This window comes from Sphaerodactylus townsendi, linkage group LG07 (genome assembly GCF_021028975.2).
Source record: "Sphaerodactylus townsendi isolate TG3544 linkage group LG07, MPM_Stown_v2.3, whole genome shotgun sequence".
Classification (NCBI taxonomy): Eukaryota; Metazoa; Chordata; class Lepidosauria; order Squamata; family Sphaerodactylidae; genus Sphaerodactylus; species Sphaerodactylus townsendi.
This window is the reverse complement of record NC_059431.1, coordinates 21,277,085-21,295,726: the sequence shown is the minus strand read 5'-3', so window position 1 is coordinate 21,295,726 and position 18,642 is coordinate 21,277,085. Positions and strand designations below refer to the sequence as shown.

At 46.9% G+C, this 18,642-nt stretch overlaps 1 protein-coding gene across 1 annotated transcript; it reads right to left on the bottom strand.

Moving 5' to 3' along the window:
- Window positions 1–608: 608 nt before the first annotated feature.
- On the bottom strand, window positions 609–17,820 carry IL7R (interleukin 7 receptor). The gene is made up of 8 exons (XM_048504116.1): window positions 17,760–17,820; window positions 9,097–9,241; window positions 7,622–7,776; window positions 6,407–6,573; window positions 5,186–5,378; window positions 4,259–4,349; window positions 3,195–3,270; window positions 609–1,311 (listed from the first exon to the last, which is right to left on the bottom strand). Exons 2-8 carry the CDS (start codon window positions 9,138–9,140, stop codon window positions 784–786), a joined length of 1,254 nt encoding a protein of 417 aa, XP_048360073.1. The 5' UTR covers window positions 9,141–9,241; window positions 17,760–17,820; the 3' UTR covers window positions 609–783.
- Window positions 17,821–18,642: the final 822 nt, after the last annotated feature.

The following is an 18,642-nucleotide window of genomic DNA, read 5'->3' as shown; positions in this document are numbered from 1 at the left end:
GGTTCACTGTACAATTGTTTCTTTTATACTCCCCAAAGTCATTTGTTATCGCACTTAGCAGCAAACCTTTGTGGTAAATGTCCCAAGCAAATAAGCGAGGTTTATCTAGCACTATTTTTCCAATGCATTTTTGTTGCAGAGGATGGTAAAGAAAGCAAGGATACTTCAGGCACGCTCTTCAGGCATACATTTTAACAGCAGCAAAGGATTTGTTCTTTCACCAAATCCAAACACAGAGTAGGTGGGATGGCCAGAAATAAACCAGTGGATTCACCTTTTAAAAATGAATGAGCTCACAACGGCTCTTCTGGGCTAAGCAGCCCATGCAATCACACAGTGACAGAAGAAGTGGTCCCTGCCCCTGACTCCATCAGTTAACAGCAGAGCAGACCACGTTCAAGCCATAGCAGGCAAAAAGAAAGAATAATATCATCACTGTCATGCCTGAAATGTGGTCATAAGAACATAAGAACGAGCCAGCTGGATCAGACCAGAGTCCATCTAGTCCAGCTCTCTGCTACTCACAGTGGCCCACCAGGTGCCTTTGGGAGTTCATGCAGGATGTGAAAGCAATGGCCTTCTGCTGCTGCTGCTGCTCCCGAGCACCTGGTCTGCTAAGGCATTTGCAACCTCGGATCAAGGAGGATCAAGATTGGTAGCCAGAGATCGACTTCTCCTCCATAAATCTGTCCAAGCCCCTTTTAAAGCTATCTAGGTTTATAAGAACACAAGGCCCTCCCGTGCCATTTGCCTCGATTGCTAACTCTTCAAGGTAATGCTCCTTCACATCCTGTTTCCCAAGTTTCCTTTGCTTTTGAAAAAGCTTGCCATAGTGACATAAACTTCCTCTTTGTTCGATACCTTAATTTCACTGTTGGCATAAGCTGGGTGCAAGGGGTCGGCCGGGCAGGATTCTAATCCAGGCAAAATGGTGGGGCCCAGCAATGCACTCGAATGGGCACTGAGAGCATCACTACGGCCGTGCTGGTCGCTAGCACCGTTCTCATTACAGCAGATGGCTCTGATGAATTCATCGCTATTGAGATGGTTACTCGTGCCCAAATGTCTGTTCAACAACTCCGCTGGCCACATTCCTTCATACGCCAGAGACAGCTTGAGCCAGCCGTCGTTGACGTGGCTGAGGTTCCTCTTTAGTTCAGGCCCGTTCCTGACCGTCTCTGGAACGTCCACCGCAAAGGGAAGCAGCAGCTGCTGAGAGTGCTCCATTTCTGACTTGGCTTGAATGCTGTCCACTTTGTGGATATGAGCATACCCCAGACTCTCAGGGTTGAAGAAGCTGATCTCTGAGTTCTGTAGGCAGAAGGGAAGGAAGAGCTTCAAAAACTGTGCTGTACATTTCTGGGAGAGGTACACAGTCAGTAGTCTCTTCCGCACATGCAGAATAATGCACTTTCAATCCACTTTCACAATGGTTTGCAAGTGGGTTTTGCTATTCCGCACAGTAAAATCCAGCTGCAAAGTGCATTGAAAGTGGATTGAAAGTGCGTTATTCTGCATGTGCGTAAGGGGCCAGTATTTCTTTAAGGAGCCATTAGCAGCCCTGAGATCTAGAACAAAAAACAGTTCAGGAAAATCTGCAAATTTATGTGGCACATTAAATGCTGACAAGGTTGCAGGGCACAAGGCAGGGGGGTTCAACTCTGGCTCCCCGGATGTTCATGGACTACGATTCCCATCAGTCCCTGCCAGCATGACTAACTGGCCATGCTGGCAGGGACTGATGGGAATCATAGTCCATGAACACCTGAGACGCCAGAGTTGGTCATCCCTGGCATAAAGCCTTGCTGTTATATCCCACTTCATCCAATGCGTCGTAACTCTCTGGACGTAACTCTCCGGAATGAACTCAGAGTGCAAATCTGAAAAGGAACGGCACTAGTTTTTGATTTCAGCATTTCTGAATGATAGGTCCAATTATTACTTTTCTTTCCTAGTATTTTTAAAATCAGTTCGACTTCATTCTTTCTCATATCAGAATAGTCTGTTAAGATTGTGACCGCTGTTTCAAGGTCTTTCCGTGCCTTTGGTATCCACTTGTTATGATTATTAACCTGCTATCTCCTCTTCTGTTTACTGTGGCCGTGTGTGAGAAATCGCAGAAAAACCTCCCCATTGGAAAAGGATAGTGAAAAATTTGTAAGTGAGTGTGTGCGTGTGTGTGTGTGTGGTGGGAGTGGGGGGGGGGGGGGTTCGTGGTTAGGATTTCCTTCACAGCCCATGGCCTTGGTGGCAGGAAAAAACCTTTTTAAAAACTTTAAAGGCTCAGAATAGTTTACATCAATTTAAATACAATAAAACAATAACAATAAAATCATCTGAGAGTCTAATAAGCAACCAGATTAAATATCTTAATAACAAAATCTAAAAGGAAGGAAGGAAGGAAGGAAGGAAGGAAGGAAGGAAGGAAGGAAGGAAGGAAGGAAGGAAGGAAGGAAGGAAGGAAGGAAGGAAGGAAGGAAGGAAGGAAGGAAGGAAGGAAGGAGGAAGGAAGGAAGGAAGGAAGGAAGGAAGGAAGGAAGGAAGGAAGGAAGGAAGGAAGGAAGGAAGGAAGGAAGGAAGGAAGGAAGGAAGGAAGGAAGGAAGGAAGGAAGGAAGGAAGGCTAGCATTACAGCCTTCATCCATAAGCCTGGCCCAACCACTAGGTTTTTGCAAGCCCTGCAGAACTGCAATAAATTCTAGCCCAAAGTCACACAGCAGGAATGTAGGAGTACGGAAATACATCTGGTTCACCAGATAAGCCTCTGCCACTCAGGTGGCAGAGTTGGGAATCAAACCTGGTTCTCCAGATTAGAATCCACCTGCTCTTAACCACTACACCACACTGGCTCTCACCACGCTGTTAGCATGGCCTTGTCACATCCTCAACAGCAGGGGTCTTCAAACTATGGCCCTCCAGATGTTCATGGACTACAATTCCCATCAACCCCTGCCAGCATGGCCAAGTGGTAGGGCTCATGGGAATTGTAGTCTATGAACATCTGGAGGGCCATAGTTTGAAGACCCCTGCTCAACAGCAACTGCTTTAAAAATCAGCTTGGCAAAGTGTATTGAATGAACACCTGGAAGGATGGTAACAAAACACATCGCAGATCACCATTTCTTTTCTGCTGAGGACCTGAGGAACTCATTCTTACAGAACCTTCCCTGTGACAGAAGTAGTGGAAGCACAAACCTTTCTCAGTGTGTTGCAGAGTTTATCCAACATTTTCTTGTGATTGGGGATGGCTGGCCACACAACGGGTTTGATCCTGAAAGAGAAGATAGCAGCATGTAGAGGAATCAAGAAAACCATCATGTCGTCTGCAAAAGAGCCCTGAAACTCAACAGCAGAACAAAGGTGCTGATGCTCACAATAGACACAGATTTTGAACTTCTATCTTATCTTGAAAACAGCCAAGTTGCTACTTTCATGCATATTCAGAATGGATAGGTAGAGAAGATGGGCAGCCCCAACTAAGAAGCCAGGTGCCTGGCTGCAGCCATGCCAGGCCGTCACTCCCATGGAGTCCTCCTGGCATCATGGGGAGGCTCAAAAATTGAAATCCCTGCTGCCGAGAAGCCTCCCTTAGGTTGAATGGATGTATGCCACCAAAGGTCCTGGCCGCCGGCGTGACACAAGCAATGGCCAGGAGAACTCAATATACTGTCAGCTGCTCCTCCAGCCATGCCCCAGTCCACCCCCACTACAGCGACAGCAGCAGCATGGGCCCTGGCACAGCACCAAGTGCAGCATCCCACCCCCAGGGAATGGCACGGCAGCCGCACGGCAGTGATTTGCCCCTCCCCTTTGGATGACGCTGTAAGACTTAGGGCACGGGTCTGCAACCTGCGGCTCTCCAGATGTTCATGGTGTACAATTCCCATCAGGCCCTGCCAGAATGGCCAATTGGCCATGCTGAGTGCCCAGGGGACTGATAGGACTATAGTCCATGGAAACATCTGAGAGCGATTCTGAGGTCTGGAAAACAAACTAGGGAAGGCAGGTTCAGATGTGAGCGAGGGCGTCATTTCTGGAATGTAGAAAATGCAATTTAAGAATTCAAACAGACATTCCATTTTCTGGAATCACATGATTGTGTGTATGAGATAAGGAAGTGAGGGAAGGGGAGCCCATTGTGAGTTTGTATTGCATCAAAAACAAAGGGGCTTGGGCCCTGTTCTCATTCACCCCCAAAGGAGCTCATAAAGGGGACATTTCTAGCAGCAAAGAGTTGCAACGACAAGCAATTCAAATACCTGCTTTTCCAAAATATTGGGATCAGGGAGATTATGATGAGCAGGATAAAGAAGCCCACAAAGGATGTTGTCATCAGGATTATTTTATTGCCTAGGAAAAACAAAAGAATATACCTCTCTTTTATAGAGCCTTTATTTAGTTGTTGCATTTGCCTTCAAGAGTAAATCCCGAATAACCTATTAATAATTAACAATTTATTATTATTAGTAGTAGTAGTAATTAGTAGTAGTAATTAAGTAATAATAATTATTATACTAATTACTTATATTATACTAATTATTATACAGTTATTGGGAGGTCACGCTGCTAATGAGGCATGAAATGCTGGGCCCTGATCCACTTCTAAGCTTTTTCAGCCCACTGCTTAGCCGGCTGAAAAAGCAGCCTGGCTGGGGTGGAGGAGGGGGAGGGGAGGGGCTGGCCCCCCCATGGCCCCCATCCCCCTTATCTTTTTCTGCCAACAAAGCAGCCGGCTGAAAAAAATATTTTTCAGCTGGCTGCTTTGCCGTCTAAAGAAGCAGGCTGGCTGGGGGGGCGCAAGGGGGGGAGGGGTTGGGCTTCCTGTTGCGTCGAGGTCCAGCAGATTCCAGGAATGAGGAGGGGCATGGCATGTCGCACTGAACCCCAGCTATGCCCCTCCTCCTTCCCAAAAGTGTGGGGCGATTTTTGCACGCCCTCACGTGACTCCCATGGGGGGCGCCTGGGGCATTTGTCCCCGGATGTCCCAGTGGCAGGTATGCCACTGACTTTAAAATACCTTGGCCCCCTTTTGGCCTTAAAGGTAACAACCAGCACTTTACACTGTGCATCAGCAGCCCTGCTTCTAGATTGAACATTAGTGTATTGACCCTTATCCCACTTAGAGTAATTGTTGACATCAGTTCTTCACAAAAATTTTGGTGAAAAAGAGAACCGTAACAGAGTACCACGATGAACAGGTGTATTTGTGTCCTTCTGCATTCTTGGTGCAGTCTGGATGAAGGCGGAAGAGCTCCATTCACTCCACATCCCTTTGAAAAAAACTTCATTGGGCTTGGACTGGACTTTTAGTTCATACTTTGTGCTGGGCTGAAATTCCTGTCTCAGAAGTCTTAATGGAACGTGTTGAAATACTTTGGTCTAAAATAAGGGAAACAATGTTTACTTTTCAAAAACATAGAAAACAGAATCATTTTCAGAAATCTGGCCCTGGAAACGTTGATGATAATGTTAAATTGGGATGGCTCATGGCACTATGGAAACAGCCTACTGGGGCCACCTGCAGGTACAGCAGAGGCTCCTACATACTCCCCAGGAATGCCCAAAAGATGGCATTGTAAATTAACCAAATGCAAAAGATATCCAATACCAGTAGCCTGATAATAGAGGATTTTTAGATTAATTTACGTGGCCAAGTGCATTTGATTTAAGGAGGACGATTCCAAAGAGAGGCTAAATAGAGAAAAAAATGAGAACAATATCTGATATAATTTCATAAACTAGTCCACAGGCACTTCTTTTCACAGCATTCAGCTACTGGACAAACCTATTGGAGTTCAAGAATCTTGCTCCCTTAAGAACCAGGCAAATTCTAGAACCGGTAGTTTAGCAAAGTGCACAAGGTTTTCGCGTGTGCAACAGAGTCCCGTCCAGCCTGTCTGTTCACCAGGAACAAAATCAATAACAGCCTTTTGCCTATTCAAACTACTATACTACATGCACTGTAGGAACTCCATTTCCGGATAGGATAAAGTATTCACTTTATCCTATCCGGAAATGGAGTTCCTAATATAGTTTCCTAATATAGTCTAACAAATATAGTCTAACAAAGTTTCCTAATATAGTCTAACAAACTAGGATGAAGGGAAATACAGGACTTGTGCCCAGGTCTCATGGTTGCAGGATGGAAAAGTGTATATCCGAGTAGAGGTCTCGGAATGAGCAGGAAGGAAGAAAGTATTCCTGAGAATAGAAATCTATGCGTCAAAGGGATAGTGCCTGAGCAGCGGAGAAAGGATGCCCAGCGCCTTAGCCCCTCCAGCTCTCTGACTGTCTAGTCAAGTCCCCCTCTAAAGTCTGGGGTTAAGAGACAGTACAAAATCCTTCACTTCCAACCCCCCCCCCCCCTTAACTAGTCATTCCTCATTGAAAGTGGACCAAATGCTCACATTATTATTCACAGTCCAATTGGTGTTTGCCGGCCAGTAGGCTATTTCATACAGTAACTTATCTTTTAGGTATGTTTGTGATGAGAGAGGATTGGAAAATTGAACCAAATAAGCCTCTTCCTTGTCTTGGTCTGTGATGGTTAAGCCAAATGGTGCTTCAGGCTTAACTGTAAAAGACAACAGGGGGAGAAAAAACATGATAAATACACATTGCTTCCTTACGGGGGTAAACCAGAGTAAAAGGCAGCCATTCAAGTAGTGATTGCTGCTCCTTAAGCTTAAGCACGATACTCCTTGGTTTCTGTGTTTTGCTTTATTCTCAGTAAAGCACCAGCCTCTATGCCCCAGATTCAGAGTTAGCAGTGACTTTCATGTAGGATTCCATTTTAGCGCTTCCTAGAACTTTGGAGACTGCTTTTGGTTTAAATCCCTGCTTAGCCATGACATTTGCTGGGGAGCTCGGCCCAGTCACGTTCTCTCAGCCTTACTTACCTCACAGAGATGTTGAGAGGATAAAACAGAGGAAGAGAGAACTTTATACTTGCAGGAAAGCCAAGATTAAGAAGAAGAGTTTGGATTTATACCCCCCCCTTTCTCTCCTGCAGGAGACTCAAAGGGGCTTACAATCTCCTTGCCCTTCCCCCCTCACAACAAACACCCTGTGAGGTAGGTCACCCAGCTGGCATGTGTGGGAGTGTACAGGCTAATCTGAATTCCCCAGATAAGCCTCCACAGCTCAGGCGGCAGAGCTGGGAATCAAACCTGGTTCCTCCAGATTAGATACACAAGCTCTTAACCTCCTACTGCAAATCAATAAGTGAACAGACTATATTCTGATCTGAATGACCCTAGAACTCCCAACTGGTCTTTAAGAACAGAACATAAGAAAGAGCCTGCTGGATCAGACCAGAGTCCATCTAGTCCAGCACTCTGCTACTCGCAGTGGCCCACCAGGTGCCTTTGGGAGCTCACCTGCAGGAGGTGAAAGCAATGGCCTTCTGCTGCTGTTGCTCCCGAGCACCTGGTCTGCCAAGGCATTTGCAATCTCAAATCAAGGAGGATCAAGATTGGTAGCCATAGATCGACTTCTCCTCCATAAATTCCATAACTTCTCCTTTGGGGTGTGTACTTGTATTTGGAAATTTAAAGCAGATGTCAGGATATAACTGGCACCCAAAAAAATCAGTCTTGAATAATGCACCCAATACAACTTACCTATGTGAAGGAGAGTCAGCTTCTTGCAGCATGGATATTGTAGTTTTTCCATTATCAGGCAGGCTTCAACAGGATAATAGATGGCACTGCTCTTGACAGAACATTTCCATCCCAGTTGGCTTTCCCCTGAGCATGCGTGGACGTTGTCCCCAGCACTGTGGAGAATATTAGCGCCAACTTTAATTGGAATGGTCAGCACTTGAACTCTGTACTTGAAAGTAAGCCTAACATTTTTAAAAGGAAGAAAACTGCACTGCTGCACACTGTATGATTCTGTCTATATTTACTCAGAAATAAGTCCTTTTGACTTCGGTGGAATTTTTACCTCAGGAAGTGGCACAGATCAGAATTCCCAGTGAGAAAATTAGACGCAGCTTAAGAGCATAAGAACATAAGAACAAGCCTGCTGGATCAGACCAGAGTCCATCTAGTCCTGCACTCTGCTACTTGCAGTGGCCCACCAGGTGTCGTTGGGAGCTCCCTGATGGTCCTGACATTTGCTGCTGTTTTTGCCCCCCTAGCAGGTCTCTTGTCGAGAATCTGGGAACTGTTTGAGTCACGTCAGGATCTGTGCCTGGTTATCTCTTTTGTTCCCATCAGGTTCTCGCTTGTTTCTGTCCTGTTCTCATAGCCTCTGACTGTTAGTCTGATGCTTCCCCTCCCCCGCCCTGGGTCTTAGGGAGTGCATTCCAATTCCCAGCCTACGTAGTTAGAGATAACGCTGCTTTGCTATGTGAACTGACCAGTACTATATGAAAAACAAAACAATGATGTTATTTTGCTTTCATCCACCTGACTGGGGGAAAGGGGACTCCTGTAGAGTATATCAGTCTTTATGTCTTCTATGTCTCTTCAGATCTGGCTACAGAAATCTACGTCTATAAATACTGCATTGAGCTTCAATAAAGAATATCATTGCTAACTGTGAGGCTCCTTCCGCACATGCAGAATAGCTTGCACCTTTCAATGGAATTAGGTCAGTGGTGGGGTGAAGCTGCCTTACATGTGGGAATTCCAACTCAGGTTTTGCCCAGGGCTCAGGTTTGCCTAAGTCTGCCCCCTTTGCTGAGGGGGAGCTGGCGAGGGAACCTGTTACTAAAAATTTTGGATCCCACCACTGGTGTCTGTGTTTGTTTCCCTGAGACCATAAACACCCAGTCCACAGGATTAGACGAGTTAAATTTCCCAGGTTCCGAATGAATGATGCTGAAAACATGCAGAATAAGTCTTGATCGGCATTTGCCCTGGAACAGTGAAGGTCACATTTGTAATGAGTGGAGAGGGGGTGCCTTTTCAAACAGCCCCTCAGCTCTCAAAAACAGAGCTCCTGTGTTCACCAGCTCCGCCTTATCTTTGCTGTTATTTCCATCGTGAGACAGGAATGTGGAAGGAGAGGATTCTTTGTGTTGTTATGAACTTTTAACAAGGTCTCAGCAAAGCAATTGGATTTTTAATGGACGGGAGAGGTTTCTTACCGTACAGTGAAGTTCATGAGAGTTTCTTTCAAGTACATCTCCATCCTAGAAATGTGGCAAATTAGCTTAATATTGCCCTCCAGCTGATCTGCAAATTGACTGAAGCACTCAAAGGTGATACCTGGTTCAGCATCTTCACAGGTTTCTAAGAAAGGACGATCATAACATTAGCACTCTGGTTGGAACTTCAGGCTCAAAGTTCTCTGTAGGGTTTTTCATTTGACTTTTGTCCTGACCTGCCTCCCAGGATATGTGTGAGGTTGCCTACATTCACGTGGGGCTGGAAGATCTCCCAGAATTCCAACTGATGTCCAGACTCATGGAGATCAGATCCATTGAAAGAATGCCTGCTCTGGAGGGTGGATTTTATATCCTGCTGAGGTCTCTTCCCTCCCAGAATCCCCCCCTCCCCAAAGCTCCAGCTGCAAACCTCCAGGAATTTTCCAACCCAGAGTGAGCAATTGTAGATAGATAGTCTCCCATATGATTTTATCCCCACACCAATCTGATTAGGTAAATTAGACTAGGAGTGAGTAAATACCCCAAGATTATTTAACGAGCTTCCAGACAAAGTAAGTATCATGCGCCAGCCCCTGGGCACTAACCTGCGCACTGAAGACTCTGATGTAGAGCCTGAAGACATGGTGCATTCCTCTTTGGCCTCCCTCGGCCCGGTGCATGTCGTCCTGCTGCCAAAGCTGAGGGAGGCCGAAGACGAGACACCAGAATGACGTGGGTGGGGCCGAGAAAGGCCAAAGACGAGGCAGCAGGACAACATGGGTCGGGCTGAGGGAGGCCGAAGATGAGGCAGTAGCATGAGGCAACCGGTTGCCGGCGCTGATGGAGGTTGACCGGCGCATGATCAGTCTGTGGGGGGCAATTTTGTGCCCCCCATGTGACCAGATTAGTCGCACCCAGGGACATGTCCCCAGACAGATACGCCCTTGCCTGGAGATCAGCTGTAACCCCAGGAAATCTCTAGCCACCACCTCGAGGTTGGCTGTTGTGGCACCAGGAAACAAGAGCCCCCCCCCCAGACTCTGCTGCCCCAGCACAGCCTCCATAGTGGGGCAGTGGAGTCTGGGCAGCGGGGGGGGGGGGGAGGTGCCAAGCCACTTCTTCTGGCATTATAATTGTCTGCAAGAAGCCTCTACGGGTGTGCATTTATGTTTTGCATATCTTTTAGTTTTGGCCCTGCAGGGCTCCTGTATGTAAGTGTTAAATGTATGTAAGCCACTGAAGTAGCTTTATTTTGGGAGGCTGACCAAGAGAATGCCAGAAAGAGAGACCGTCAGAGAACTTAATAAAAACATTTCTTAAATTAAGCAAAGCTGATATCTCCTGTTGTTCACGATACCACGGTTCTGTCTGTAAGAAGGAATTCCGTTTCAGAAGAAAACCTTTAGATGATGGAACGGTTCATGATTCATTTTTGTTGCGCTCAAAGTTTCGTTTAGACGTGGCCTAGAATGATTGCACAGCATTGTTGCAAACGGTGAACCAAGCATTTGCCAGTCACCCAACTGAATACATCAGCCAGAGAACATCAGTTCCTTCTAGGGACAACATTTACATACATCAAAAGGTTTTCAACTGACAGAAGTAAAAGTGAGGTGTTATAGGAAAGAGTGTACCGACCACATGCTCAAATCTTTGAACATCCACCACATGGGAAAGTTCCATGAAAATTTGTCACTTCAGTTTCAACTGTGGTTTGGTTTATTACCGCCTACAGAGCAGTACTGTTTTTTAGGACTCCTCACCGGGAAGCACAACAGTCAGAGGTGGGATCCAGCAGGTTTCTCACAACACGGTTTCCGAGGAGTAAGGAGTTACTAATTATTTGTGGTATTGTGCCGAGGGTTGCACTAATTGAGTGATTTTGCGTGCCACGTGATTTTGCCTTGATCAATGCCCCTCCTCTCTCAGCAGTAGCGTGCAGAACTTGAAGCAGTCTAGCAGGAGGTGCACCGGCGTGTGTGGCAGCCTGCGCCTGCGTGCATTCGTTTCCCGCTCAAGGACCGGCGCAGCGGCTGCGTCCTTGCCACAGCCCTGCCCAGGAATGCCCCGCCCCCAGAATGCCCAGCCACGCCCCCGTCGTGCCCCTCCTAGCCCCATTGGCGCTACGCCACAGTTTGAATCCCACCATGGGAACCTGTTACTTAAATTTTTGGATCCCACCACTGACAACAGTCCCAGCTTTTGGAACTCCGTTATTCCCATGCTCTTGGTGGAAGCTTCCCTGTTTACTTACCTCATTAACATTCTTCATGCATGACTCCACAGTGGTTGCAACCCACCAGACCTGATAAGAGAAAGGCCAGCCCGGGAGTGCTCCTTCACCCCTTGCCTCAAAGCAGGAGTGGGCGTGCAGATATTCCAGTTAGGAAAAAAACAAAAATACCTTGTTGATATTTTTTTGGGTTTTTTTTCCTCCTGAAAAAAGGCAGCAATAAAAGGAAGCCAAATAAGTGGTTCCCGAAAAATGCTGAATTTTTGGGGCAATTTTTGGGCTGCTTTGGCCTGCTGCCTTTTTTTTTAGCTCTCTCTCTTCCTCCACTGTTCGCTGGTCCAGCGTTTGAATGCAAGTCCTAACCCTGAACTCCACATGGAGTTCTGGGCAGGGGCACAGTTCAGTGCTGGGCTATGCCTGGCCAGGGCTAGTTTTAACTGCAGGCTTCAAGTCTGCAGATTAGAAAGCAACATCTGGCCAGGGCTAACTTAGCTTTGAACTGTGGGCTCAGCATAGCTGGGTCCAGCTTTATACATCTGGCTCCACCCCAGAAGCTCCACCTCTGAAGCTTGGCTAGAAGCAGACCAGAAAATGATGGAGCCCCTCAGTTCCCTCTAGGGTTTCCAGTTCTGGATTTGGGGGGTGGAGGCTGAGTAGGGTGGGGTTTGGGGAGGGAAAGGACCACCACTATACTAGTAGCCTGCCATGTACCTAGAAGGGGCTTATGAGTCTGAGGGCACATTTGGAATTCAGACATGGCACAGTAGGCAGAGAAACAAGACGTCTACTTCTGAAGACGGAGCCAGCCAAAAAATGATGACCTCAGCCTAACTTCAGTAACACACTGTAGATCCTTTGCTGTGCTGGCAGCAGCATCCAAAGCAACATTTTAAAAAAAATTTGCACAACCAATCATATCTCCGTTCGATCAGAAAACATGCTGGGCACAAGCTCTACCTGACCCCACCTGCTTCCTAAAACACTTAGGCTCAAGAAAGGGCATCGGAGGATGCCCTGATACAGGGCTACCTAGTCGCTAGCTCTTCACAAGGCATGAACTGGGTGTGCTATACCTGTGCTATGCCTTTGCCTGCAGTCCTCTCTGCCCCAGTAGTACACACCTGGCTAGCTTTGATGCCACAGCCTCTGGAGGATTCCTAGGAGCTATCTGTCAAATTGGATATGTGGTTAGGAGACTCATCCAGAGGGAGATGCGTATTCTTATCTGACCATGTCCTCTGGCTGTTGCTGGTCAAAGGCAGAGGTGGGATCCAGCAGGTTCTCACAGGTTCCCGAGAGGGGGTTACTAATTGGTGATTTTGCCACGTGATTTTTGCCTTAGTTACGCCCCTCCTCCTCCTCAGCAGTAGCGCGCAGAACTTGAAGCAGTCTAGCAGGAGGTGCACCGGCGTGCGTGGCAGCCTGCGCCTGCGTGCATTCATTTCCCGCCCAAGGACCGGCGGCAGCGGCTGCGTCCTTGCCACAGCCCTGCCCAGGAATGCCCCGCCCCCGGAATGCCCGGCCACGCCCCCATTGTGCCCCGCCCAGCCCCACTGGCACTACGCCACAGTTTGAATCCCACCACCATGGGAACCTGTTACTAAAATTTTTGGATCCCACCACTGGTCAAAGGGTCTTGCAGTCTTGGCAGCAGCAGCCCCCTTCATAGGATTTGAGGAAATGGCTCCTGTTTGCCACATAACTTCTTTCACCCCTGTTGAGCTGTTGGGGAGATAACGCACATGCTTCTTGGGAACGGATAGCTGTAAGTTGCCTGGTTGGTGCCAGGGATAAATTGGGGTTTTAAAGTCGCCATCTTGGTTGTTTTTAGTTGTTATATCGTATAATTGTTTTAGCGTTACAGGATATTTATTGCTGTTTCAAATCTAGTACTTTTTTCGGATGTTGTATCGCTGCCCTGAGCCCTTCGGGGATGGGCAGGGTAAACATCTAAAAACAAATAAATGAATAAACCCTGTTTAATTCTCAAGATCTGGTAAGATCAAGTCATCTTGGGCCATCCAGGTCAGGATATGGCTGTCATAGATTGACATTACCTTATAGATTGACATAACTTTACCCAAGTAGATCTCCTTCTCTGGAACAGCAGGGGTGAATCAGATCAGCTTCACTTTGTGCTTTCAGTGGGATGGATCATGGGTACATATTTGAATCGACATCCTGACACACCTAATCATGTAGTGCTACATGTGGGTAGAACTGGATCAGGGCCACCATGTCATTCAGCCCACGTCTTCAGTGTTCATGCATTAAATCCACAGGTTTGCTTTAAGCTGTGAGATATCTTTTTCATTTCTGTGACTGCTAGATCTTCAAGACTGAGTAGGAGATTTTGTTCTGGGGACAGAATGCTGCATGATATGCTCTTCGCTGGCTGTAATCACTTTCTCATACATTATCAACAACCCAACTGCTTGCCTGCCTTCACCCAGTTGCCTTCACCTTACATTTAACCTCACCATAGAGTATATTTTTTTTAAAATCTCACCCTTCCTCCAATAAGTTCAAGGTGAATTTTATGGCTCTGTCTGCCGTAAAAAGATTAAGATGAGAGTCGTTGGCTGATTCTGCATGGGCCAAAAACAGTGGTGTGAAAATGGTATAAACCCTTTTACACCGTTTTAGACCCTTTTACACCATTTTCACACTGTTTTCACACCGCTGTTTTTGGCCCATGCGGAATGAGCCATTGTGTCTGCCATAAAAAGATTAAGATGAGAGTCATTGTGTTTGAGCTGACCAGTTTTTCCGCTGGTGAAAAATGGAGGAAGGGCTCCCATATTACGATTGAAAAGATGGGACCTGCACGGACAAAAACCATGTGAGACGAGGGCTGTAGAAAGGAGGAGGATTGGGCTAGATTGAGTGGCGGGGGAGGATGAAATTGCTAGATACATTTCATAGGCCATTTATACATTTGTGGACTGCCCCACAGTGAGAGTACATTCTCTTTGGGTGACATTCTCAGTTGTGCACACATTTTTTCCCCTCCCAAACTTACCACACCACAGATCAGATAATTCCTGTGGTTTCTGAAAGCAAGTAATGTGCAACTTTTTTTCCTTTCCTGTGCAAGTAAAGAGAAGTACACCACTAGTCCATTTTACTTGCTTCAGGTATTCCGCTCCTCTGCACCTTCCCCTACCTGTGCAGCAGGATCAGTTCCAAGAGACCAGTATTTCCAGGAGACGAATGGGGCTTATTTTTTAAAATTTTGAATACCTTGGGCTTATTGTGGGAGCAACAGAACACTGAAACACTCCCCCACCCCCAGGCAGTATTCAACCTCCTAAATATGAGGTTGCAGAGATGACCCAGAATCAAGAGGCAGACAAAATGGCGCCTAGGCTTGGAGGAAGCATGGGGCACTTCCTTGCATGTAAACTAAGAAACACAGGGATACCCCACTGTGCAGCAAATATCCTTGGGATAAGTATTGCATGCATAAAGGGCTATAGATTGACATAACATCACCCACTGGAAAGTAAACTGTTTGGGCAGAGCTGGAAGTTTTTCTCTTGTTGCTTTGTTAGCTGCCTGGATTCCAAGAGCATAAGGCGAGGCATAAGTGTTTTAAATAGACAAATAAATGGCATATTGGGGTTTTGAATTCAGATCTCTCCACCTAGCACTCTACTTGCTGCACCATCCCACCTCTCTTTTTAAAACCCTGGTGAATGCTCCTTTAACAAAATAAGCGTATAACATGAAAACTACCTTGTACTGAGTCTGCTCTGAGCAAGTCTGTTTTGAGCAAAATTCAGTTACATGCGGACTAGTCAGGCCTGAAGCCCTGGTATTTCACTAGGGACAAGTCTGCTCTGAGCAAAATCCAGTTACATATGGACTAGTCAGGCCTGAAGCCCATGTATTTCACTAGGGACAAGTCTGCTCTGAGCTTTCATTGCAGTTAACATTAGGAAAACCTCTGATTAGACATGTCTATAAATGTCTTTAACAAAATTGCATATAACATTAGAATGCTGGGTCTGTCAAGGCCAGGGGTCTGCAACCTGTGGCTCTCCAGATGTTCATGGACTACAAATCCCATCAGCCTCTGCAAGCATGGCCAATTGGAATTGTAGTCCATGAACATCTGGAGAGCCACAGGTTGCAGGCCCCTGGTCAAGGCAAATAGTGTCTACTCTGATTGGCAGCCACTCTCCAGTGTTTCAAGCTGAGGTCTTCCACAATACCTACTACCTGATCCTTTTAACTGGAGCTCGTTGACGGGGCTCAAACCGGAGATGCCAAGCAGATGCTCTGTCTCTGAGCCACAGCCCCACCCCATCATAGGGAGAAACTGCCATATTCCTTAGAGTTCCCCGGAGATCCTCATTTGTAGCCCTACATCTGACAACTCAATGGGAATCTGGTACATATACAAAAGTATTGGAATGTACCATAAAATATATTGATAGGTGTGAATGATAGGCTGATAGGAATCTGAGGAGTCCTGAACAGCTTGAGCACACTAGAGCCCCGTGGCCCAGAGTGGTGAGCAGCAATCAAAGCTGTGCTCCCAACCCGACGGAAGCCAGGTTCAGGTAGCCGGCTCGAGGCAGACTCAGCCTTCCATCCTTCCCAGGTCAGCAAAATGAGTACTCCACTTGCTGAGGGTAAAGCGTAAATGACTGAGGAAGGCAATGGCAAACCACCCCATAAATAGTCTGCCTAGTAAACATCAGTGATGTAATGTTGCCCCATGGATCAGTAATGACCTGGTGCTTGCAGAACATAAGAAAGAGCCTGCTGGAACAAGCCAGAGTCCATCTAGTCCAGCACTCTGCTACTCACAGTGGCCCACCAGATGCCTTTGGGAGCTCACATGCAGGATGTGAAAGCAGTGGCCCTCTGCTGCTGCTGCTGCTCCTGAGCACCTGGTCTGCTAAGGCATTTGCAATCTCAGATCGAGGAGGATCAAGATTGGTAGCCATAGATCGACTTCTCCTCCATAAATCTGTCCAAGCCCCTTGTAAAGCTATCCAGGTTAGTGGCCATCGCCACCTCCTGTGGCAGCATATTCCAAACACCAATCACACGTTGCGTGAAGAAGTGTTTCCTTTTATTAGTCCTCATTCTTCCCCCCAGCATTTTCAATGTATGCCCCCTGGTTTTACTTCCTTTACTTTTTATCATTAGAGCTCAGAAACTAAGCAGGATCTCCTACAGTTAGCACTTGAACGGGAGACCACCCAGGAAGTCTAAGGTTGCTCTACAGAGAATGTCCATAGCAAACCACCTCTGAAAACCTTTGCCTTGAAAACATCATGTTCCTGGGGTTGCCATAAGCTGGCTGCAACTTGACAGCACGCAGTTATAGAGGACAGGATTGCTTTCTCTCCTTTCTGTCACAAAGTACAACACAACCAGATTTCCGGGTGGGAATATAACAAAACTGCCCCGTATGTTTTGAGCACCACAGTTTAAGGATGCATTCAAGGTGAAACCTGTCCAGAGGAGACCAACAGAGAGGTCTGGAGACCCAGTCCTGTGAGGAAGGGTTGAAGGAGAATGGGATGTTTAGCCTGGAGAGGAAATGACTGAGGGGTGATATAATAACCATCAAGTACATGAGGGGCTTTCATATGGAGGTTGGTGTGGAGTTGTCTGAGGCCGTTCAGACTACAGGTTCATCATCCTCACTGTTTCCTTTGACTGACAGCCAGTCTTCCAGCTATTATGCAGAGTCTTTCTTAGAGCTTGGCCAGCCTTTAAATGAAAATATTAGGGCAGTGGTGGCGAACCTATGGCACGGGTGCCAGAGGTGGCACTCAGAGCCCTCTCTGTGAGCATGCACAGAGTCACCCCCCCCCCCCCGGACACACACACATCTAGGCTGGCCTGGGCCGCTGGGCTCGATTATTAGCATTAAACCTAAAACCTAATTTTGGGGAAGCAGTGTAGGTAACCCTGTTAAGCGCTATTAAACCCCACTGATTTTCATGCAAAGAAGAAAAGTGTGATCCTTTACCTGGGAGTAAACTCAGTTGCTGGCAATGGGGCTTGCCTCTGAGTAAACCCTCCTATGGTCGTGATTCACCCATTGGAAGAGTTGCATGGTTGCTTCAAAGCAAAGCCACCGACTACCGCCAAGCTTACTCCTGAATAACGCATGCCTCGGAGCCAACCCTTTTTTCTAAACTAAAACCTCAGTATTCAGGTTAAATTGTGGTGTTGGCACTTTGCGATAAATAAGTGGGTTTTGGGTTGCAATTTGGGCACTCGGTCTCGAAAAGGTTCGCCATCACTGTATTAGGGACTGAACTTGAATGCAACGCAGATGCTCGACCTGAATAAACCTCTTACTGCACCTTGCTGGGACCTTTTTCAAAGAAGCGCGTCTTCCAAAATCACCCTGGGTTTTAAGGGGGGGGGGAAGGGGATGAATGTGAAATGAGTGACTCACCCCAGCCAGAGCCAGAGCCACTGTCTGCAGCAATGGCAGGAAGAAGAATGAATAAGTAAGCACAAAGGGTTGAGCTGGTCATTGCCATCCAGAGCTCCTAGTCCATCCTGTGCGTACAAACATGCCTGCGACGCAGCTATAGAGGCAGAGAAAGAGCAGCTCGTCTTGCTGTTTTATACCCTCGCTCTAGAGAGAACCCTTTGATAAGGCAACCGCAAGCAGCCGTGAGTTGTCAAAACAATTGTAAGTGGGCACAAAAGCAAACAGGAAGCCCGGGGAGAATGTACTCGCGGAGAGAGGTAATGTTACAAAGATGAAAAGATTACCCAGACTGACACATGTATCTGCAAGCATCTCTCCCTGTTTTGCACCTCAGGATTATTCCAACGGCAGAAGAGTCATTTTGGGAGGTAGAGATGGGGGTGGGCGGGACAGGCTGAGGGTCACAGGTCAGAGTCGCAGGAAAAATCCAATAACTGCATAAGGAGGCATTCAAGGTGTAATCGCAAAAAAAGGAGCACTTGTGTGGGTTTTTTTGTTCACCCTACCAGAACTGTTAAGAGCTCTTGAGGAACAGGCTTCAAGTAGTGATGAGGAGTTAAAAAGGAACCACACAAAAGATGTTTTGGGGCTTATTTTTTTGCAGTGTAACCATGAACTCCTTCAAGAGTGGGCATCGAATCCTTGGCTTGATTCTTCTCAGCTCCTGCTATCCTTAAGTTCTCCAAAATAAGGTACATGGAGTTGTGGGAGGACTAGTCACCTGGAGAACAAAATGACCAGAAGCAAATAGAAGAAGAAGAAGAAGAAGAAGAAGAAGAAGAAGAAGAAGAAGAAGAAGAAGAAGAAGAAGAAGAAGAAGAAGAAGAAGAAGAAGAAGAAG